Source organism: Meriones unguiculatus, chromosome 14 (genome assembly GCF_030254825.1).
Source record: "Meriones unguiculatus strain TT.TT164.6M chromosome 14, Bangor_MerUng_6.1, whole genome shotgun sequence".
In the NCBI taxonomy this organism is placed as follows: Eukaryota; Metazoa; Chordata; class Mammalia; order Rodentia; family Muridae; genus Meriones; species Meriones unguiculatus.
Window position 1 is genome coordinate 52,857,750 of NC_083361.1, and position 23,877 is coordinate 52,881,626.

The following is a 23,877-nucleotide window of genomic DNA, read 5'->3' on the forward strand; positions in this document are numbered from 1 at the left end:
AAAACAGGGCTAGAAATACAGCTTAGTGGTAGAGCCCTTTCCTGGGGTGTGTGAGGCCCCGGGCTTAAGCCCAAGTACTGGAAAAATAAAGACAAAATAAACCAGACAAACACCAAAACTGTGCTCTCAATGTACATTTCTCAAAATGTTAACAGAATAAATAAGCTCCTGTGTTCTACAACCCCTGCCCCCATATAAAGTCCATGCAACTGAATGTGAGTTGATTCAGACTGAGTAAGTCCAAAGATTTGGGGGGGACCTAAGAAGGATGTACTCAGGGAGAAAAGCTGAGGAGGTAGGGGATGCTTCAGTCAGTTAAGCACTCACCGTGCAAGCACGAGGACCTAAGTTTCCCTCCCCAGGACCCATAATAATAAAATAAAGTCAGATGTGAAATCTCAGTACAGAGAAGACGTGATACATGGATCTTTCGGCCAGGAAGGATACTTGAACTGGTCCCTTTCAGGCCTATGAGAAACCCTGTATCAAAACCTAAACATACTAAGTAGACACTCCTGTGGAATGGCACCTGAGGCCCTCTGCTCGCACATGAGCTCATATACGATGCACATGTGCAACACACACACAGAGAGACAGAGAGATGGAGAGAAACCATTGACAGATAAAGTAAACAGCTAAGAAAACCCAAAGTGTGTGGGATGCAGGCCCAGGAAAGCAAACACTGTTGATAATCCCGGCCAAGAAAACAGATGGGGAATCTAAGTTTCAGGGTGAAATTAAAGCTACACACAAAAAGTTAAGGTTCAGGTTTCATTAGAGTCACCACTTGGAGTGTTTTTGACAATCAGCGGAGCACAGAGAAGCACCTGATAAAACAGCAGCAAGCCAGGTGTCATTTCATCCTCCAGGCCGAGCTCAGCCCTTCCCGCATGGATCACATGAGCCTTCCAAGTCTGAATACACATATCTTCATCACACTGAAGTATTTTTATATAAACAGGAATTACTAGGCTTTAATTTAGTTACGTACTTGCATTGTTTGGGAAGTTTGCTTTCATGGTGTTGGGATCTATGGCAGGGATGCATCCATGCTGGAAAGTCCTCCAGCCAAGCCTCTTACCTGTGTGGAGATTAAATGTTGGATCATTGCCTTTTAGAGTGTGGATTTCACACAGCATTGCTTGTCATTTCTCTTTTGAAAAAAAAAAAAATCAGTGGATATTTTTAAACATCTCATGATCTGCTGTTCTGCAAACGTATCCAGCACACAGACACAGATCATCAGAGCAGGAGCGAACACAACCCAGGCTCCTCTTCAAATGATAAGTGTGGACAGTCTAACTTTTCACCTCTAACTGTACAGTCAGCCCTGCAGCTCTGAGGATTCCATGTTCTTGGGATCAACTAAACACACTTCAAAACCTCTTTAGAGGCTCTCAAAATGCCTTGGTGGGCAAAGGCGCCTCATGCCAAGCACATCAACCTGAGTTCAATCCCTCGAGGTTGAAAGAGAACCAACTCTTGCAAGTTCTGCTCTGATTTCTCCAAATTCACAGTGGCATGTGACAAGCACACGATAAGTGGATGTGTGATAAAAGAAAATGTTTGTAAATACATCTGAAGTGAGTGTGTATAAGCTATTCTTTTCTCTTTACCCCCTAAGTAATACAGCATAACAGCTCAGAACCCAGCACTTATATTGCATTAGGTTAGCGTATCCAGACAGGATTCAAAACATATGGAAGGATGTATGCAGATTATATGCAAATATCGTATCACCCGATGACCGTAAATATCCACAAGTTTTGGTATCAAACAGTTGGTGACTCAGTAGAACACACTTCTGCGTCCACTGTGAGGGCATATCTAGGAGGGATTAACTGGGAGAGAGGGGACAGCTGGCCCAGATGTGGACAGCATCAGTCCCTAGACTATAAGTGGCTGAAATAAAGGGGAAAAGGAGAAAGCCCAAAGCGCAGGCTCACTAAATGCCCACCCCACCGGGATGTGAGCTGCTCTGCCCTCTCCTTTTTTCTCCCCTCCCCACTATGATGAGCTGAAACAAGTTATTTCCTCCCTTGATTTCTTAGGTATTTTGTCACTGCACACAGAAAAGTAACCAACAGAGACTAGAAGATTTTCTTAGAATTACCATAGCTTAAGACTTGATTTGTTCCTCATCACTTAGGTCATCATGGGGATCCTTCTTCCTCCCACTATCTTGTTTTTGGAATTCCGTACATATGATGACTTATCATATCAAACATCTAAGGAGAACGAAGACGGCAAAGAAAAGGAAGAGGAGAACGCGGTCAGTGGCACCCCAGAGGGTCACATAACTCTCATTGTCAGTGCAAAGATTTGCTTTCCAAGGATAATAGGGTCATTTGGGGAATTTTTTCTTGTTTAAGGCCACTTTGTTCTGGGAATGGTGTAGTTCTCACCTGCCGACTTCCAGCCATCTTTTGGGGATGCCCTATTCCCACCTGCAGACTTCCTGCCATGTGTTGGGGATGGCCTGTTCCCACCTGCAGACTTCCTGCCATGTGCTGTGTTGTTTTCCAGGATGCAAATGCAGATGCTGGCTCGAGAAAGGGGGATGAGGAGAATGAGCACAAAAAGCAGAGGAGCATTCCCATTGGAACAAAAATCTGTGAATTCTATAATGCGCCCATTGTCAAGTTCTGGTTTTACACAGTAAGACCCTCCCTGATGCTTGCCCTAGGTCATGTGGGGAATACTGAGCTACACCAGAACCAAGAAAAATTTCAGAAGCTTCAAAAAGTGTCCCAGAGTTCATTAAGCTAAAATGAGTTATAAAAATGAAACTAGAACTAATTAAGAGCTTTATAATATGATCCCAATATATTGTCATTCTTATTTCATGTATGTAGGAATATTGGTCATCTTAGGTCCACATTGGTCATCCTAGACCATACCATGAGGCAAAATAGCTTTATTCTATTTGCTTAACAGAAAGGGTTTCTAAAATTCCTTTAGTAACTGAAATTTAGGGAAGTTTTGTTTGGTTCTAAAATAAACAAAAATGGAGGCTGGAGAGATGGCTCAGCAGTTAAGAGCACTGTCTGCCCTTTCAGAGGTCCCCAGTCCAATGCCCAGCACAATGGTGACTCATAACCATCTATAACCCCAGTTCCAACATCCTCTTCTGGTATCCACAGACACCAGACACATGGTGCCTAGACAAAATACCTGTACACATAAAGACTTTTAAAATAAATGTAAGAAAGTGTTTCTAAATAAAAATGATTAGTGAATTAAAGAGAAAGCTCACAGATCCCATTTTTCCAATAAAATGACATGATTATTAAGAGATTATAGCTTGTATTAGCTTCCTATCACTGTAATACACACCCAAACTGATCAACCTATGGAAAGAAACGGGTTTGTTCAGCTCACTGTTCTAACGTTTCAGCCCTTGGTCAGTTGGCCCTGGTGCTTTTGGACCTGTGGTAAGGTAGAAACTTCAAAGGGAGGCTGTGGTAGAGCAGAACCACACTTCTCACAGCTGTAGAACAAAGAAAAGTAAAAGGAAGGGGTTAACATCCCAACATTCCCTCCAAAGGCCCACCCAAGTGACCTCACACTAGGCCTGGCTCTTGAAGGCTGCACCACAGGCTGGGAACAAAGTGTTTAAACCATGGGCCAATGGGCCATAAACACACTCAGAGAGCTAATGACTTTCTTCTCTAAGGCCCTCACCAAACAGATGTACTTAGAAATAGGTCATTCATCAGCCTTAGGTCTATTCTCTTCAGAGAGCATGGCTCACTGGTAGCAAGAGCAGGACAGGACACAGGACAGATTGGAACATCCCCAGAGTTGTGCTCAGGAGTACCCTAGCTTGGGCACAATGCCATTCTGGAGCGCCAGCTGCAGAGAACCTCCCTCCAGCCATTTCCTTTTCCCATGTGCCTCACCTCTTCCCCCGCACCAATTCTACCCTGTCCTAGTCAAAAAGATAATTTGTGTGGCCACAGAACATCACAGACCCATCACTGAAAGCCAAGGGGACTCTTAGGCCAGCTCTGTGGACCTTAGCAGAGAACTCACCCATGTGCCCTGTCCTCTAACTTCTCAGCTGTTCATCTACGATGGGGGAATTTAAGAGCAGGCTGTCTGAGGCAGGAAGGCCCAGTCCCCATTGCTGTTTTCCCTGAATGTAAAAGCAAACTACGAAGAGAGTCCCTTGTATATTCCAATTTTGGCAGCTTCATAACAAAGGTCTAGCAGAGCCTGTATTGCACCAAAGTGTAGGATGCCCCCCGTCTACCTCGGTTTCTGCACTGGTGATGTGCAAGGAGGAAGGGGGGTCCTCTATGTAAGTCAGTCTATGGGAAGAAAAGAACCGTTTGTAGATGAAGCATCGACCGTTACCCCTGAGACACAACGACCAGCTTTTCCTTCCTCAGATCTCCTACCTGGCCTATCTGCTGCTGTTTAACTACGTCATCCTGGTGCGGATGGATGGATGGCCCTCCCCACAAGAATGGATTGTCATCTCTTACATCGTGAGCCTGGCGTTGGAGAAAATCCGCGAGGTGATTATCGGAAAGGCCTGTCCCACCCCGCTGACTGCTGGGTTTAGTTCGGATCTTATTGGTGCAGACTTTTGTGTAGGTGATGGCTCCTAGGACCCTCCCTGTGGGGCATCACTGGGCTGAGTCATTCGATTCACTTAGTGCAGATGTGCGCACCTCCTCCCTCTGACTGAGTTTGGACTCACAGTTCAAAACACAAGGCAAAATAAGTGACACTTGATAATGAAAATAGGCATGCGTGTATAAAAGAGCTATAGCAAATGCTGCCAGCTACTTAGGATGAATGCCCATCCACGTGGGTACACTTACCCACACTGCTACAGGTTGACTTCATTTCTCTACCTTCATGGTTGAAGCGGGTCTTTTAGTGAGCCTGAAACGCATTGCTTTGGCCCTTGCCCACCATGCCGGGATTATAGGCCCACACCACCACATCCAGACTTCATGTGAGTTCCGGACAGCTGACGCTTCACCAACAGGCACATCACCCGTGATCTCCCTCCCCGGCCCTGGGAATGGCATTTTTGCCGTAACTTGGGACTCTGGATCACACTGTGAACTTGCGCAGTTGGTCTTTTGTTTGAGAGGTGCATGAAGCAGAGTTCTTGGTGAGAGAGAGCGAGGGAAAGAGGCCAGAGGAGGAGCTAAATGAAGTGCGGCTCTAGAAAGAGGCCGTTCTCAGTGTAGCCGCACAGGTGATCCGCCCTGAAAGAAGGGAGGAGAGTTCCATACCCGCCTCAGTTGTTTGGCACCAAGCGCAGCGGTGACTCCCATTCCCCAAGGGCAGGCCTCCCACAATGGGGCAGGTGTGGGTTCTGTAGCAGCACCTGCGTGCAACAAATTCGTGGCATGCCCACCTGGTGAGAGGCTCCAGGGCAGGGCCCAGAGCATTTGGTGCAAACAGAGGGGCCCAGTTTTCAAAGTAAGTGCTGGAAAAGAGCAGACACACTCTCAGACATGACACACGTCACTGAGGTCTTTTACTTAAAATGGAAAGCCAGGAAGGCAGTTTCTTCAGGAAGCAGAGGAAATGTTAGTTAGGATAGGCCAGGTACTTTCCTTCCTGCTGTCACCCACAAGTCTGAATTTACTATATTCATTCATAAACAGCAAGTTTTTTTTTTTTTAATCCAGGCAGAACATGAACTTGAGGTGAAAAAAACATTGCTGATCTTTTCCCAATGCACACAGAACCAATACTGTCATTTTGTAATTACTATTGACCTCATCTAGTACAGTAAGTTGGGTGTCACTAGTCAAGTGACAGCTGAGCAATCAAGAGTGCTGGGAATTCGCTCTACACCCCACCCTCTCCCTCTTGCATGACTCCTGTTGCTTCCCTGGCTGGGCTCCGTTAGATTTCTGTGGCTGTGACATGCAGGCCTTCCCAAGGGGTCTATCTTACCATTATATAATGTGTATGGTATGGGGGTTGAGGGGCACATGTTAGGGGTCAGAGGACAATTTTGGGAAGCCAGTTTTGTCTTTCTACCTTTAAGAGGGTCCCGGGCAATCAAACTCAGGTATGGCAAGTGCCTTTACCCACTGACCCATCTTTCTAACCCTCCATCAAGGTGGGGATCCTGCCTATGGTTACAAGAGAGACAGCGCTTCTGTCAGCCAGTAGATATAGCTTTTGGAGACAGGGAGCCCTTCTGTGTTAGCTGATAGACAGTTGACACCCCACTAGCCCTGGGATCCTGGGATCCACTCAGGATTTTCAAAGCTGAAGCGGTACCCTGGCTTCCTTGTACCCTATTGTGCCTCCACTGTGCCTGCCATGACTGTACATGCGTGACTATGCAGACTGTTAGCTGAAGAGTTTCCACTTTACTCTGTGGAAGTATCCTTTTAGTCAGTGGTGATGCAAAGGGGGTTACATCTCAAGAAGGAGGAAAGATCAGGTTCAACTTTCTCTGACTTCTCACGTCTAACCCTAGAAGGAATTTTGGCAAGCCCGTGTTTCCCAGCCTCTTCCAGCCATCCTCTGCCAGGTGGGTTGTCCCTCTGTGGGAACATCAGACTTGTTCCTGATCTAGAGTTGTCCTTCTTTACAGTTCTGGAATGTGAGCCAACAGGCATGAGTCCAGATAATTAAAAAGGGAATCAAAAGGCAGCTGCTCTAATTACAGCCAGAAGGAGACAATTTGGAAGGCATTTCCTGAGTCTACAAAACCCCTGCATCTAAGATACAGAGGATTACACGGAATTTCCCCCTCTACATATACCTCTGCCTGAAAAATTAATGTGCAGAGAGCTTGAGCCACACAGGTCCCAGATACACTGGAATGTCCCAGCACTCTTCTCTTTCCTAGGTTCTAATGAAGATAAGGTTTCTTTCTAATAGGACCCACTCAGTGTATTGCTCTTTGGGGTTTACTTGCAGATCCTCATGTCGGAACCAGGCAAACTCAGCCAGAAAATCAAAGTGTGGCTCCAGGAGTACTGGAACATCACAGACCTCGTGGCTATTTCCATGTTCATGGTTGGGGCCATCCTTCGCCTCCAGAACCAGCCATACATGGGCTATGGCCGGGTCATCTACTGTGTGGATATCATCCTCTGGTACATCCGAGTGTTAGACATCTTTGGTGTCAACAAATATCTTGGCCCCTACGTGATGATGATTGGAAAGATGGTTAGTAACAATTCCCCATGAGTAACCAGATAGTCTGGCTGGCATTAGAATACCAGATGAGGGTTGGGTGTGGCTTCCTTTCATTTCCTTTGGTCTTTCCTTGGCAGCTGGTTTAACATATACAGTTGCCCTTCATGTTGACATATTCATAAACTCAAACAGGAAATAGATGTTTATCTCTCACTATGCACCAGGGACTCAATACATGCCATCTTCCTTCTTCCATGTCATATTTGAAGTGTAGGATGATCAACTGCATTTATCAAATTTGTTCTGAATCTGTATTAATTATATTTCAATAGTAAGAGAAAAGAAAACAGCCTCCACTTTTCTAAGAATTTTCTTTGCTGTCCCAAGACAGAAGAGAGCCTAAGTCCTCAGATGTAGTAAGAGTCCAGGAGTTAAGAGCACTGGCTGTTCTTCCAGAGAACCTAGGTTTGATTCCCAGCACCCATATGGCAGGTAACAACCATCTGTAACCCCAGTACCGGGGATCCAACACCCTCTTCTGACTTCTGAGTGCACTATATACAAATATTTCAAGGACATACAAGCAGGCAAAGCACCCATGCACATAAAATAAAATAATTTTTTAAAATTTAAAAACAATTCACCAACAATAGTTATATCTCAATATAGTTGTTCTGCATCTTGGAGGCTGGAACCATTACTAGTAGTCTTCACACTAGGATCTGGATTTCAAGTTTTATGAAGCTGCATCCATTTTAGAATGCTTTCACAGTAAAATTCAGGTTGATAACTTTCTAGCCTTTAGCAGAAGTCAGTGACAAAGGGACCCAAGGCTGGCTCCTACCTGTAACCCAACAATCTTTGGCTCATACGCTCTAGCCTGAGGTGGTAGACACATGTTCTTTGGGTCATTAGTATGAAAGGGATCCATGGTGACATTTATTTCGGAACAGCTCACAGAATGCTAAACTAACCATGAATCAGCAAGGTATCCCTGCATTACTAAAATAGCTATGTTAGGATTAGTCCCAGAAGAAAGGCAACCTTCTAAGTTATATCACAGCCAAGTAATAGAATTATAATTATTAATTTAATAGAGCCAGTGTATTGGTGCTACAGGACATATGATTTAGTCAATTCCCATAAGAATGCACACACTTAGGGATGTTCAAAATTAAGGATTATGGGGGCTAAAAATATGGCTTTTTTGCTTAAATTGGGGTTTACAGTTGTTTAGCATTGGCAATGTAGCTCAGTCCCTGCCTAGCACATATGAGGCCCTGGTTCAAACGATGGTACCACAAAAGGGAGTGGGGAAAATAGGAGTCATAGCAGTTTAGCATCTGGAGCACTGTCCACTGAGCATTCATGTAATGAATAAAGATTAGTGAGCTGGGCACCATGTTGCATGCTTTTAATCCCAGCACCCAGGGAGGCAGAGGCAGGTGGATCTCTGTGAGTTCAAGGCCAGCCTAGTCTACAAAGCAAATCCAGCACAGCCAAGGCTACACAGAGAAATTCTGCCTCAAAAAACAAAAACACAAAACAACAAAAAAGATTAGTGTGTCCTCACAATTCTTCATGTCTGTATTTCCAAGATGAATACTCTCTTGCTCCTAAAAACTCCATGTTTTCTGATAAGTCTTCCCTTTCTCTATCTCCATTTCATTTGTAAGACAGGGTATTTACTAGCTCTGGCTGGCCTGGCAATCATTATGTAGACCAAACTGGCTTCAAGTTCACAAACCATTCCCTTCCCTGCCTCTGCTTTCAAGTGTTGGTATGCCACCATGGCCAGCCCTTTTTCTATTTGCAGTTATAATTACCAGAAGAGCATCAGTGTATAGGTGTGCCAGTTGGCTTTTTGTCACCATAATAAAATATAACTCATAAAAGAAGTGTATTACAGTTTACAGTCATGGTTGGCAGAGCCTGTTGCTTTGGGTGTGTGTCAAGGAGCATCTCATGGTAAGAATACATGTTGGAGCAAGCATGCTTACAGCATTAAGCAAGGAGAAAAGACAGAGGGAGGAGATGGGATCTAGCTATCATCCTGATGACTTAGGGACCTCCCAAAAAGTCCCATCTTTATCTTGGGGATCAATAGTGTAAACCTAAAAACTAAACCTTTAACACATGGCCTTTAGTAAGAAGTAGTCTAGATTAAAAAAACAAACATGATTCAAAAGCCTTCAGTGAAGGGCATTCTAGAACCATCTAGAGCAATGGACAGCAGCCGCAACAACAACAAAAGCAAGAAGGCTCCCATGCAGATGAAGGCAACAGCATTCTGGAATAAGACAAGTGCTTTACATGGGGTATAAAAATCTACCAGCCTTTGGATGAGAAGGAAAGATGGGAAAGCTTTCCTTATGATAAGTAAAGTGATGTCTTTGGAGAGCACAGTAGCATGAGCCAGTGTAAACTTGGTCCAGGAGTCAACGCTGTAAGATGCATATTTTTCTTCTGCAGATGATTGACATGCTGTACTTTGTGGTCATCATGCTGGTTGTGCTGATGAGTTTTGGAGTAGCTCGCCAAGCTATCTTGCACCCAGAGGAGAAACCTTCTTGGAAACTGGCCCGAAACATCTTCTACATGCCCTATTGGATGATCTATGGAGAGGTGTTTGCAGACCAGATAGACCGTAAGACTAGAATTCATAGTAAGACTCAATTCCCTGCTTCCAGGGCACATGATGAGTTCCAAGTTAATAGAAGAGCATTCATTAGTTTGGAAGTAAAGTATTTTTCATTCTGCCATAGGCACTGGGCTGTATTACGAAGAAATAAATACAGACTGAAGTGTAGATTTTTGAGGTACCAGCTGGTTTGGTTTTTTTTCCTCTAAAACTCACTCTCTAGAGTTCTGAGTCTAACTTCTCTTAGGCTATTAAGATGGTCCATCACACGATTGAGCCCCAGATATCACAACAACTGTAGTTACCTACACGGGGCCCATCAGTAACTCAAGGAAATGGGAAGTGTTCACAGGACCTTACCCTTTATCTCTGAACCATCAGCTATCAATAGACTCTCAGAAGAGGAAGGGAAATCATTGTCTTAATTGTGTAGCCTTTGCTGAGCCCACTGGACTCCAAAGAATAGCCTCCAAACTCGTGAGCATACAGGTGTTCCTGATTAATCTAAGTGGTTCACAGATCAAATGAATAGTCAGAACCAGAGAGAAATTTAAGGGAGAAGAGGAGATTGACAGGGAGATAGGAAGGTGGGGATATAAGTAGCTGGTACACATTGCATAAATGTGAGACGATGTCTAAACACATTCAATTACATGTATTTAAAGCAAACAAACAGAAGTTTCTGGACTATAAACATAACTGTAGTATTTTCATTGTTCATGTTTTTGATTATATTGGTTAGTGAGAGCTGATAAAGAGGTGAACAAAAGACTTTTTCTTCAGTAGCATCATTAAGCGCAGGTTTTCAGCCCCTCATCTGGCTGCTTCACTGTACCTTTGCATCCATTTGTGCTGATGAGTTTTTCACAGTAGGATACAGGGAATGCTTGATTGTTCAACTCAAAAGTGAAAAGAATCATCTGCGAGCAACATGGTGTCTTTCCAGTGTTTAACTCCTGAGCTCAGGCTGTTGCTCAATAGACATATGGCTAGACAAATATTCATGAAATCTGTTTCTCAGAATTAATAATAGGTACTTTTATTCTAAGCAGACACTGTGTCCAAGCATCAGCTTGTAACTCCCAGACCTGAGTCTTTGCATCTCTTAGCAGCAAATTAGTTCCTGTGTTGGTAAATCGTTTTTATGTTCCTTTCAACCATCATCTTGTTTTCTTTCCTCTCCTCCTGGGACAACTGAAAAACTAAACATACTCCTCATATCAAATGATTGTCTAGTCTACGCCATGGAAATCAACCGTAAGTTCACGTGAAATTGGTGGGTTTAGTTTGTGAAGTGTTTCATTAAATAATCTTTCTCCTCAGCTGATTACTGATAGCCTTATCCTATTTTTAAATATGTCTTTAGTTTCCTCAGGCCTGTACTTTTTTAGCCTTCATATAAAAGTAAGCAGACTGTAAGTTGCATACTGGGATCATCCATTTTCCCCGTTGTGGGGAACAGAGAGAGGAAGGATTCATACATGACTCCATAGTTGATCTGAGAGGAGGGCAGGGACCCCTACCCCATACCTGAAACCAAAGAGTTTTCAGGATTAATGTACAGTGCAACCCAGAAAATAAGAAGAAGACAGCGTAAGCAAATGCAAACAGTCAAAAGACAAAATAGGCTTCTAACAGACAACACAGGAAGATACAGAATGGTAAATGAGTTGGTTTAATCATTAAGAGCTCGTATATGAATGGGGTGTAGTTCAATTGTAGAATGCCTGCCTAGCATTTGTAATCCCCTTTGTTTATTTTCTCTGGCACTACCAAACCAAACCAACCAAACAAACAAACAAAGCTTCTAAATGAGGAGGGGGAAATAAGAAAATAGAAAATGTCTGCAGATACAACAAGCTCACTAAGACTATTTCAGGGTGAAAATATAAGTTTTATTACTTTCTTCATATGGTTTTATATTTTTGCTCAGAAAATTACTGCTTATGAAACACAAAAGTCAAATTAAATCAAGAGTGGGGGTGCATAACTGTAATCCGAGGCATATGAGAGGCTGAGGCAGGTAAATTTCCTTTGAGGCCAATCTGGGCTACATAGTAAGACCTATCACAAACAAAACAGCTGGGGAGATGGCTCAAGGGGTAAAGTGATTATGTGAAAACACCTGAGTTCTATGCTCTAGAATCCATGTGAAAAAGCCTGGTGAGGCAGCACATACCTAACAGGAAGATACCTAGGGCTTCTGGCTCTAGTGTAGCCAAAACAGCAAATGGCAGGTTCAGTGAGAGACTGTGCCTCAAAAGATAAGGTGGAGAGCATCTGGCCTCTACATACAGATACACATATGTGCATACACAATCACATATGAATCACCCCAAAAGAAATAAATTATTTAAAATGCATATAACAGATATTTATTCTTTTTGTTATATATACAAAACAAGCCCCTCCCCCAAGAAACAAACTTTTCTTTCAGCTCCTTGTGGTGAAAATCTCTATGATGAGGAAGGCAAGAGGCTCCCTCCTTGCATCCCTGGTGCCTGGCTCACCCCTGCCCTCATGGCCTGTTATCTCCTGGTGGCCAACATCCTGCTGGTCAACCTACTGATTGCTGTTTTCAAGTAAGTATGATGACCAAGCATGGCAGAGGCCTCAAGGTAGTTGTTCATTGCTCTACAGGTTTCCAGTTCAGGGCCAGAGAGTTATATATATTCAGAGAAGTTTACTGAAGCTTTTAAAGGGATAGGGTTTTGCTCAACAGTCTTTTGCTCAACTTGAATGAGTCTGGGTGTGGTCATAAATTGTCAGCACTCAGATACATTTAAATTTAATCTTGGCTAGTATTTTAACACTGAAGCACACATTTTAATCTAATGAAAATATTTTCTTAGGCAGAAGTCTCCTGAGATTGAGGAGAGGTGAACAAGTTGTATCTTTCATTCACTGCCAGAGACACTCAAAAATACTAGCTCCACAAGCTTTTGTGATTATTTTTTATATAAAATACCAAATCTTCTCAGTCAAAGGAGGGAAGAGGCTTAAATTACTAAACCAAACTTTTTATAAAACTGTCCATTTGATATGCATTGAGGATGTTGCCAATATTTAATAAATATTGAAAGATCTAATTTATATTCTAAGATGGATTTGGGAAGTGGAAGCAAGGTGATCAAGGAGTTCAAAGTCACCTTCAACCATAGACAAAGTTCAAGACCAGCTTGGACTATACAGACCCTGTCTCAGAAAAAAAAAAAAATCTGCTAAATTGAGAAATATGAAGAAAAATTCTCGCTGGAAGTGTAAAGCCATACCATGTAACAAGACAAAGCACTGCAGAGAACAGGCTCCAGCTGTGGCTTGAGAAAGGAGAAAGCTACAGTCTCTAGACAACAATGGGCTTTCTCAGTGCCCCGGAGCTAGCAGACAGTGCAATCACTGACTGACTCCTGCTGGAAGCCAAAATACGACAAAGCTTGCACTTACCCACATCCAAAATAATGCACCTTCCATCAAATATGCTCAATAATTCATCAGCAGCTCATCTACAAAGTACAAAAGTAGGTTGTCTAGCGACTCTAATTGAACATCTTAACTCTTTAAAGTACCTTTACAAATGTGAGCTGGCACACTGAGCACATTAATCAGCAGCTGGGTGCGGACTTTCAAGAAAAACGGCAAATGCCGAAATTCAGCAGACAAGCTGTGTGTCTTTGAGCTTAAATAATCCACCCTGAAGAATAAGGCAAATAGTAAGATGATTGAGAAACCAGCCTCAGTGTGACTGTACAAAGTCCAATTCAGGATTTATTTTCATTTAATCAAGTCACCGATGTCCCTGAAATCGCATTAGAGAGTAACTGTAAACACATCTTCTTTTAAAGCAATACCTTCTTTGAAGTCAAGTCAATATCCAATCAAGTGTGGAAGTTCCAGCGATACCAACTGATCATGACATTTCACGACAGGCCGGTCCTGCCCCCGCCAATGATCATCTTAAGCCACATCTATATCATCATCGTGCGCCTCAGTGGTCGCTGCAGAAAGAAAAGGGAAGGGGACCAGGAGGAGCGGGACCGTGGGTTAAGTATGTTGCAGTGTCCTCAGTTCTATTTATGGGTTAATTTCAAAAAAGGGTACTAGATAGAGGCTTCCATAGCAACCTCAGCCAAACACCGAGGTGTGTGAAAAACATGACACTCCAATTGCTGAGTGTTTTAGGATGTTTCTTGGTTTGGGTTTAGCTTGCTTCTATTATAATCAGTATTAATAAAAGCCAAATCACGGAGACCAGAGACTGAAAGCTCTCAAAAGCCTGTCCTCCATATCCACTTCCATATGCTCCAACCCCTTTAAATATATTAATGTGTACCAACTAAAGAGGGTAAGGAAAGAAGCTACGTAAGCTTGGCTATGTATGCAACAGTGTGCAAAATGTTTTCTGGGAAACCTTCCGCTTTCCAAATAGATGCAATTCACTTCATCATTTCATTTTTCTATTAAAAAGTGACACTTTCTGCTCCAATAGCATTTGAGGTGGCGCATGAGACAGTCTTTCTTTTGGGGGCAGAGTACAGAGGGGGATTAACAACTACTTGAAGTAATCAGGAAATGGCCTACCTGTGGTGTAGCATTAAAGCTTTCATCAAAGTCAGACTAGAAAAGTCTCAATGACACAGCTAAACGGATCCTTGAGTGGTTCCTCACGTGCCCCACATCTCTCCCCCTGCACAGAGCTGTTCCTCAGTGACGAGGAGCTGAAGAAACTGCATGAGTTCGAGGAGCAGTGCGTGCAGGAGCACTTCCGGGAAAAGGAGGATGAGCAGCAGTCATCCAGCGATGAACGCATCCGGGTCACATGTGAGAGGTGCGCCGAGCTCTGCACCCTCCTCTGCTCGGGGTGCTGAAGTTCACTTTAAATTACTTCTTGGGTTTTTGGCTAAGATCATGTGTAGTTGCTCAAGAGTTCTCCTTCCTATTCAAACTGTTTTAAAGACTCACCTTTCCCCCACGTCTGCAATAGTGATGCAAATTGTACACAAATGTGAAAAAATAACATTTATTTCAAATAAATGCTACTCAGGCAGGAAAAAAAATCATACTTCCTTAAGGGGGGGGGTTACCTCAGATCCTACATCAGCTACAGAAAGGCATCATTCCCCTGCCTCTAGTGTGCTGTTCAAGCCAGGTGGCCCACTGCGGGGGAATGAGCTCCTCAGCCAGCATGTATCCGGAGTTCCTTGCTGCTGCAGTAATTACCAGAAGAAAAGGCTCCCACCTCTGGGGTGGCAAGAGAGTGAGATCTGGGAGGGCTGGCAAGCGAGTAGGTCTCTTCTTTCCATAATTCTATGTATTAGGCAGGATCCTGTCCTGCAGACAGAGAAGTCAGCATGATACTGCTTAACCATGAATGAATGGATGAATAAATGAGCACATAAATCAATGAATGGCTCAATGAAGGAAGGTCGAGGAAGAGCAGAAAGCTAGTAGTGAACCAGTCTGATGTTTTTCTGTACTCTGAGCTGGGAATAAGTAGCCAGCAAAGAAAGGGTAGGCAGGACCAATACGCTCATTCTATCTACATTTTTTTTTTAAAGCAGAATTGTTGGGACCCTTATTGCTTAGGGAAAGCAATATAAACTTTTTCAGATCTTGTACTATGTTGTTCCTGAGAGTTTAATCAGCACTGTGGGTAGAAACAGATGCAGGAGACATGCCCAAGTGAGGATCTGGCCCATCCGTATGTCCTTGAGCACTTAGAATTAGTTTTCTGACACTGATGCCAGTGTATTCAGAGAAACATAAACATGACAGGATTTGAAAAGGGCGCCTTAAACAACCTTGACCACCAAGAGCCCAACTACTGCTACAGACCTCTCAGGCACATCTTCAGGCTCCTCCCCACCCCCCGAGCATGCCAGGCTGTGGGTTTTGCCCCAGCCCATATGCCTAAATATGCCTCTGACATCTGTTCCCCGGCCCCTCTTAGCCCCAGTCACCTTGTCATTCAACTGAGCCCAGCCAGCTACCTGCACCAACACTTAGCCTTAATAAAGGACATTTTAAATAAGACTTTGAATCATTCAGTTGATAGTTTTACAGCAGTTGCTAAGCTTCTAAAACATACAGACTATTTCTTCACAATGTAGTGAAACTTTTCCATTTAGAAGTTAGACATGAGCTTGAAGGTAATTGTACTCAGTCACTCACAATGGAAATTGTGTTCGGTTTTGTTCTGCCTCTCTCCTGTCTCTTTTCCCCTAGCATTGTTTGGATTTTTATCATTCTTGGACCAGTGATTCATGAATGTAGTTATCAGTGCGTTACCAATTGCATTTTTCTCTTGGGGCTCTGTGCACACGTAACAGGTATAAAAGCATGCAGGGCAAAACAAACACACTCCTTCCTGTTTTCTTGGATGAAGCCCCCACAAGAGAAGGGAACACATTCCTGGCCCTCTGCTTCCTTTTGCTGCTCTTTGCCAAGGCTGACTCACAGGTGAAAGCTCTAGACAAGAGGAAGAGCTTTCAACCCAGTAACCAGCCCACCGTGGGAGCAAAGAACATGGAGGAAGGGGAAGGGATGTGCCTTGTCTGTACCTAATCTGAGGTACTTACGGTTGGTTGCTTTCCAAACCAACCTTCGTGTATTTGGAAATTTCTGCTAATTCTTCTATCCCCGTAATTTATGCGGTCAGCTCACTTCTGCACCGTATTTGCCATTTGATGACTGACCGCTCTTTCTCTCAGTGGTATCTGCTTCAGCCATCAGGTGTGTGTTCCATCTGGTCTGGGGAGGCATGAGTCAGACCTTCTCTCACCTCTCTGTTGCCCAACTGCCTTTGCAAACACAGACTGCAGAGTCTCAGTGCTGTTATCCTGATGGGCTCACCCAGGACTCTGCACATTAGTCATGTCCCTCCACACAGGGTCCACTGAGCACATCAATGTGGGAACCACTCACATCCTTCCTCCTAATGCCTGGAAATGAACATTACATTCTAACATGTATTTTTGTTATCAAATGTCAATATTTTACAGCGCCCAATGTTTAGTTCCTCAGTAAGAGATTTGCAACGTGACTCAGTGTCAGATAACACAACCCTGGCTTGCAGCAGAGGGTTCACCCCCAAGCTCCACCAGCCTGCGCACTGGCTCTCATGGTTCTCCCAGCACAGGCAACATCTCCTGGGCTTCAGGGCCCATAAATGACACTACCACTCAGCTGCTTCAACAAGGCAGAAATGGAATGCCACCGGGATTACGTGTTCCTTACCTTACTATTCTTTGGCTTCCTCAAAGCACCTTGTCCTTTCTGCCCATTCCAATCCCTCTACCTGGTACACACACACACACACATACACACACACACATACACACATACACACATACACCTTTCCTATTCATCCTTTGGATCTTTGCTCAAATGCCAATGCCATATGAAAAGGTTTCCTGACCATTAAACACATTTAACTAGGTCAAGACCATTGAACCCTAAGTTGCAGTCTGGATGCATGTCTGGATTTTGCCCACAATATCATTCCACAAAGTATGAACAGAGTTTTATGAATGAATGAATGAGTAAAAGTTTACCTCTCCAGACTTGACTGCAAATCTTATTCCATTCTCAATCAAGTTCTATTATAGAATTTGAGGCAGGTGATGGGACTCGGCTTTGTTCCATCCTGGCTCAAAATTTCTATGGTTTTGACCAACCAAACATGTAATGGCAGACTCTGATCCCCTAGAATATTCTACACTAGGGCTCCTCCCCGCCAGACTTGTGCAAGAATCTAATCATAGGGCCTTCTCTTTACTCATTTTGTTTTCTAATACTTCAAAATATACAGGAAAAAATGCATTTCATAAAGTATACATTTAGATGCAGTTGGTCCTGTACTAGAAAAGCTATTGCTCATAAGTGGTCCAAACCTTTAATAGCAGGTTCTGACTCTTCCCAGTCCTGTTAAGAGGTTTTCTGTCAGATCTGAGTATCTGAGTTAAGGTTTTGGCCTTCCTGAAGGTTTGGAGATTCCTATTAAGAACATTTGATATCAGCTGGGCATGGTGGCACAGGTCTGTAATCCCAGCACTTGGGGACCAAGGTAGGATGATCAGTAGACTATCATTCTGAGGTTTTCAGTGAGTTCCAGAGCAGCCTAAAATGAATTTGTATATAAACAAAACAAAACAAAAAAAGAGAAGAGAAAAAGGAGGAGGAGAATGGAGAGGAGAGAGGAGGAAGGATGGGGAGGAGGAAGGGAAGGAGGAATGCTCAATATCAGCAACACCAAAACAAGGGCTAATGTTGGCATCACCTCTTTCCTCAAGCAGCAACAGCAGACAACCAAGAACTGGGGGCATGAAACTAGGTCATAACACCCACCAGCAAGTCCAAGTCAGAACTTGCCGATTTGAACATTTCATCCTCATCACGTGTGTTAGTGAAGTTTCTTGTTGCTGTGACAAAATCCCTAAAACAAACAGTGTAAGAAAAAAGGGGGTTATCTAGGCTCACAGGCTGGGGCCCTGTGTGGTGGGAAGGCATGATGGCAGGCGCCTGAAGCTGCCGGTCTTCCTGCAGTGAGGAAGCGGGAAGATGAAGGCTGGCGCTCAGCTTACTGCTTTCTCTTTCCCGTCACTCAGCCTGAGACCTCAGCCTGTAGATGATGCCACCCACATTCAGTGTAGGGCTCCCTGATTCATTTAACCCTCCCTAGAAACACCTTGTCTACACACAAGGCTCTATCTCCTAGCTGACTCAAATCCAGTTGAACTGAAAATGAGATGATCATAGTTTACCTGGTGACCAGCAGGCCATGTGTATGGCTGGCAATTGTGGTATCAACATCTCCCCAAGTCTTCTGCTGGTCTAGTGTTGACCATATGGTTCTCTTTACGTCTTGCATCTCTACAATGGGTCCACAGGGCCAACTGGGTTAGAAAGAGTCTTTTTTGAAAAAAAAAATTTTTTATCAGAGATTTAACTCCTGTTTTTTCAAAAATCAATAATTATGTTATCTACTGTGTTTATATTTTTCATGTGGCTTCAAGGAAACCTAGCACCAAAATGAATGTCTGATTACAATAAATATATTAGGCTAGGTTTTAGAATATGTGATATTTCTTCTTCCCCTTTCAAAAATTATATATTGCTGCCATTTATATCGTTTTGTTTGTCTTGCTATGTAGTCCACTCTGGCCTCAAATTCAGTATCACTCTGCCTCAGCCTTCAAGTGCAGCACTTACATAAAGTTTATTATGTTTATCCCAAAACATAGAGACTAGAGTTCACAAGTTATAAATTTTGAATGTAATTGCCCGTGTACCTAGAAAGCCGTAGGCCTGGGCTAGCCTAACTTGTATCCATAGATTCTGGTCTGGTGGGCTTTTTGTCATATTCATGGATCTGGGTTTTGGGTCTATCATTGGCTTGACAGGAAGTCAATACTCTATAGCTTTGAGATTTGGCATTCTCTTGTCATGTGACTATGAAGAGAAGGCACTGGTGGTAAAGACCTCAACAAGGAGGAGATAAGATGGTAACTAGACAAGGAATGGAGAGATCAATCTTAGAAAGATGCAGAGTGCATAAAAAAAGACAAAACTCACAGTAGTGAAAAAGACATTTGGGACAGATCCCAGCTGAATGCTTTCATCATACAAATTAATGGGAATCAAGGCTCTTGAATAGAGAAAGTAATGGATTAAATGCTGGGCTTTATGGGCTCATTGAATGACATTCTTACTCCTCCTCTGACTTTGAGAGCCTGTTTTAATTATAGTTCTGTTGCTGTGGTAAAATACCATGACCAAAGGCAACTTGAGAGGAATTATTTGCCTTACATATCCTGGGTCACAGTCCATTGATGAAAGCCAAGGCAGAAACTCAAGTAGGAATCTGGAAGCAAGAAGAGAAGTAGAAGCCATCGAGAAAGACTGCTTACTGGCTTGCTCAGCCAGCTTTCTTATACCATATTAGACTACTTGCCAACGGTGGAAGTGTCCCCAGTGAACTGGGCCACCTACATTAATTATTAATCAAGAAAATGCACTACAGACTCCCTACAAGTAAACCTTATAAATCGTATGAGGCATTTCCTTAGTTGAGAGTTCCTCTTCCAAAATGATTTTAGCTTTTGTCAAGTTGACACAAAACTAACCAATACAGAGCCAGTTCAGAGACAGACACAGACATTAGGCAAACAGATAAAAATATCAACTTCATTAGCAATAGAGTTGTACTGGATGATGTGGCTCAGAGCTTGCCAAATATGCTCGCAGTATTGGGCGTGCCAGCACCATCATTGGCAGCGGTAATCACCCCAGCACCTGCTCGCAGCCCCACCAAGCTTCTGCAGGACAAGACAAATAGAAAACCACTTTCCTTGCAGGCGGTTGACTTTCAAAGAAAGAAGGAAAAGCGTGCAGGTGCTCTGGTTTCCAACGCCCAGCCAGAAAACCATTTCTCACTCAGAAGAAATAAAGGCCATGGGAGAGGCAGGAACATTACAATAGTGTGAACACTGGGAGCCTAGAAGGGAAAAAAAAATCAAGACTCAGGGCCAAACACAGCCACCCACGTGAGGACAATAGCTGTGGCAGAGTAATGCAGATGCAACAATAATGAGACAGCATGGCACTGTCACTGGGCCACGCCAGTGTGGCTGCCATGGCTTCCATCAGTGGCAGCCAGTCTTAGCTGTGTCAAAACTCCATGACCAGGTCAGGGACCTGGAGGCAGGAGCTGATGCAGAGGCCGGGGAGGTGGCCTGCTTACTGGCTTGTTCCCCGTGGCTTGCTCAGTCAGCTTTTTTATAGGGCCCAGGACCCCTGTCCACAATGGGCTGGCCCTCCTCCATCAATCACTAATTAAGAAAAATGCCCTACAGCTGGATCTTCTGGAGCCATTTTCTCCACTGAGGCAACTCTAGCTTGTGTCGAGTTGACATAAAACTAGCCAGCACATACTCTATAGTCCAAAGGTAAGGGTGCATGAGCTTGGAGGCTGAAGAGGTGTCTGCTCCCCAGAACCAACCAGCAGGGACACTGTAACAATGCTAGTGTCACCACTGTCAGCACAAACAGCCTGGTTGCCTTCAGGCACTATTTATTTTTGCCAGGCTCTGTATAGCCCTGGTGATGATAGATGAATGGTGAGGAACTAGGAATGTGGAAGGGAGAACCCAGGATGTGAATGTACTTCACTTAGCCACTGAGATCAGGGTCTAGCCCACACAGGAAGTGCCAGAAGAGCTAGTGATTCAGATGCCTCTAATTCTAGAAACATGGGAGATATCAGGAAAGGCCAGTGGTAGTAGATAAATAAGGAACACAGCTAGCCTCCCAAAGAGCTCAATATTCTTTTAGCAACTGCTTAGTGTATTGTTGGCTACAAAGAATGAGAAAGATGAGAGATTCAAGGCTTGAGCTTTATTCTGTCATTATTAGTCTTCACTCAGCCTTTCATGTATGAAATCTCTGCAAGTCAGAACAAGGTGCTACCCTGGGTGTTCTCCCTATAATTACTAACCTTAAAGACAGCCCCGTGTAAGGAAGTAACTGGAAATTAAAATAACCAGATGTAAAATTTAGAGTGGATTAGACAGCTTTATGATCTATGGATCTGGAATAAAATTATAGAGTAGGAATAGTCTTAGAACTCAAGTGTACAATACCCTGAGATCTTGAAACATGGGTTTATGCAAGAATGAACTGGATCTAACTCTGCAAACAGCATATTTTGGTGTGAATATTTAACTCTGTCATTATAGAAATGTTCTATATAATTTATGAGGTGCCTTGCAGATAAAGGGTGACTGTTCCATACACACAAAAAAAAATTGTATTTTAATAACTGGCTCAGGGCAGAGCTCCACATGTCTAGGACATTTCCTTCAAAAAGACGCACAGAGTCTCATCATGAGAAGATGAAGATGAAACTTACACCAACAAATGAGAACCCATGCAAAATCCAACAGAATTGTACCATACAGAGGTAATCCTGCAGAAATTACTACGAAAGTTCTACATACTGTCCAGAAGTTCCATATTGTTAAATTATTGTTTTTAATTGATATGAAAGCACTACCTTCTAGTTATTTAACAAAAACAGGTTTTTTGCTCAACTTTAAGGTTTATGGACATTACACTAAAAACAAAATACCCATTTAGAAATCAGTACAGAGGTCCGTGGAGACGTGGAGGAGGCTGCCAATGACACCTAACTCCACACAGTCATATTGTTCGACACCTGCATAACATCTGCAGTTCATGGGGAACCTTCACTTACACAGTTTCAATTTCTTCCAAGAGGACTGTGCTATAGTCACTGTTGTTGTTTCACAGAGGACTCTTGGTGACAGGTACACGATAAAGAGAAGTTAGAGGCGTAACTCCATCCCCGGCTCTAGAAGAATTCCCCAAGTTGGTATTGGAGTAATCAGAAATAGCTTTGAGGGTATTTTTTAACCCTAAAAAAACTAAACTAAACAAAACAAAACAAAACAACAACAACAAATCAAAGCTACTACAAATATTATTCAGGTGTGCCTGGATTCACCCCGAGTTGGTAGTCAAATTTAATATTGTCCATGTGGTTCTGGCTTTAGAATCATGGAGGATCCATGAATAGAAGGGTTTAGGAATGTTGTATCTATAGTTAAGTCGATCTTCTTAGACTAGGTGTGTGGCAAAGGAGTCTGTGCATAGAGGCCCTGAGAGGCCATTTCGGGAAGTTGTGAAAGTGAAGTGTATATTGTGTTAAAGATAAGAAAATGTTGGAGAGTCCAGAGCCATAAAAGACCTGCTAAGGAGAACTGCAAATAGGAAGTGGAACCAGTCCAAGGGAGAAAACTATGTTGCAGATACAAAGATGGCAGTGGGGGCACATCTAAGCCCTTTGACACTAGACGTGGAGCTACAGGGGTTGAGGTTTGCCCTGCTGGGTTTTGGTCTTCTTTTGTTTAGTATTTCCTCAGTATTCCCCCCAATCTTTCCTTATGGAATGATAATGTATATCTGTGCCATTGTATGCTGGAGGTGTATAATTTGCTCTTTGATTTTACAGGAAGCTACCATTAATAGATTGCTTTGAGTCTTAGAAGAGACTTTGGACTTTGAAACTGTGTTGAGACTGTGAAAGAGTATGAAGACTTTTAATGTTGAACTAAATGTGTTTTGTATTGTGTATAGCAACATGACTCTTAAGGTCAGGGAGTGAAATGTGCTCTTTGAATGAGACTAGCCCCATAGACTCGTTTACTTGAATACTTGGTCCCTAGTTGGTGGAACTGTTTAGGAAGGATTGGGAGGTGTGGCTTTGTTGATGGAGGTGTGTCACTGGGGGGGGGTAGCCCTTGAGGTTTCACTCCATTCCCAGTGCTCTTTTTCTGCCTCACAGTTGTGAATCAAGATTGATCTACCAGCTGTTTCTTTGATCCCCATCAGGGTCTTTAACCCTCTGAAACGACAAGCCAAATTACATGCTTCTTTCATAAGTTGCCTTGGTCATAATACCGCGTCACAGCAATAGAAAAATAACCAAGACATTTATAACGTATTATTTTCATTAATCATTTAGAAGTAAATGAACTCAGCCCATTTTTTTTCTTCTTTTTACATATATACTATAAAATATCAGTATCAGAAAAAAAAAGGCAAAAAACAACAAGAAGAATTCCACCTCAGCTCAACCTCCTTTGATCTGGCATAGTGATTAACAATTTGCTTTCTCCAAGTGGCATCAACTTAGGGTTCTAATCAAATATCTCATAGTTTCTCTTGTTCTCTGCTGTATTACAAAACATTTTTTTCCTCAGCTTCAGGAAGAGAGTAGCCTTAGAGAAGCAAGATTTGAGAGTCTAAAATAGGATCTCTCCCAGAGGCCTGGATCATAGTCCATGTGGTGGGGTAAGGGTTAGAGAGGGAATCAGAGAGCAAGGGGAATGAAGAAACAATGACACTGAGGTTTCTTTTATCATCTATGAGTGGCTGGCAAGCTGTACTCTGGATTAGTTAATGTGGAAGATCAGATATTCATAGGAAATGTCAGGGGAAAGATGCCTGTCTGTACTTTCACCAGTTTATTTCTATTTAAATGTGTGCAAAGCTGCATTGTCTTTTACTGTAGGGTCTGTTGACAGATT

At 43.1% G+C, this 23,877-nt stretch overlaps 1 protein-coding gene across 1 annotated transcript in view; it reads left to right on the top strand.

The window, feature by feature from the left end:
* The window catches only part of Trpm1 (transient receptor potential cation channel subfamily M member 1), a 77,444-nt gene that overhangs the window by 49,126 nt on the left and 4,441 nt on the right, over positions 1-23,877 (top strand). The window contains exons 18-26 of the mRNA XM_060367268.1: positions 2,150-2,272; positions 2,527-2,658; positions 4,395-4,523; positions 6,910-7,161; positions 9,604-9,778; positions 11,009-11,029; positions 12,210-12,354; positions 13,615-13,817; positions 14,465-14,597. Of these exons, the coding sequence (XP_060223251.1) occupies positions 2,150-2,272; positions 2,527-2,658; positions 4,395-4,523; positions 6,910-7,161; positions 9,604-9,778; positions 11,009-11,029; positions 12,210-12,354; positions 13,615-13,817; positions 14,465-14,597 (1,313 nt within the window). The remainder of the gene's footprint in view (positions 1-2,149; positions 2,273-2,526; positions 2,659-4,394; positions 4,524-6,909; positions 7,162-9,603; positions 9,779-11,008; positions 11,030-12,209; positions 12,355-13,614; positions 13,818-14,464; positions 14,598-23,877) is intronic.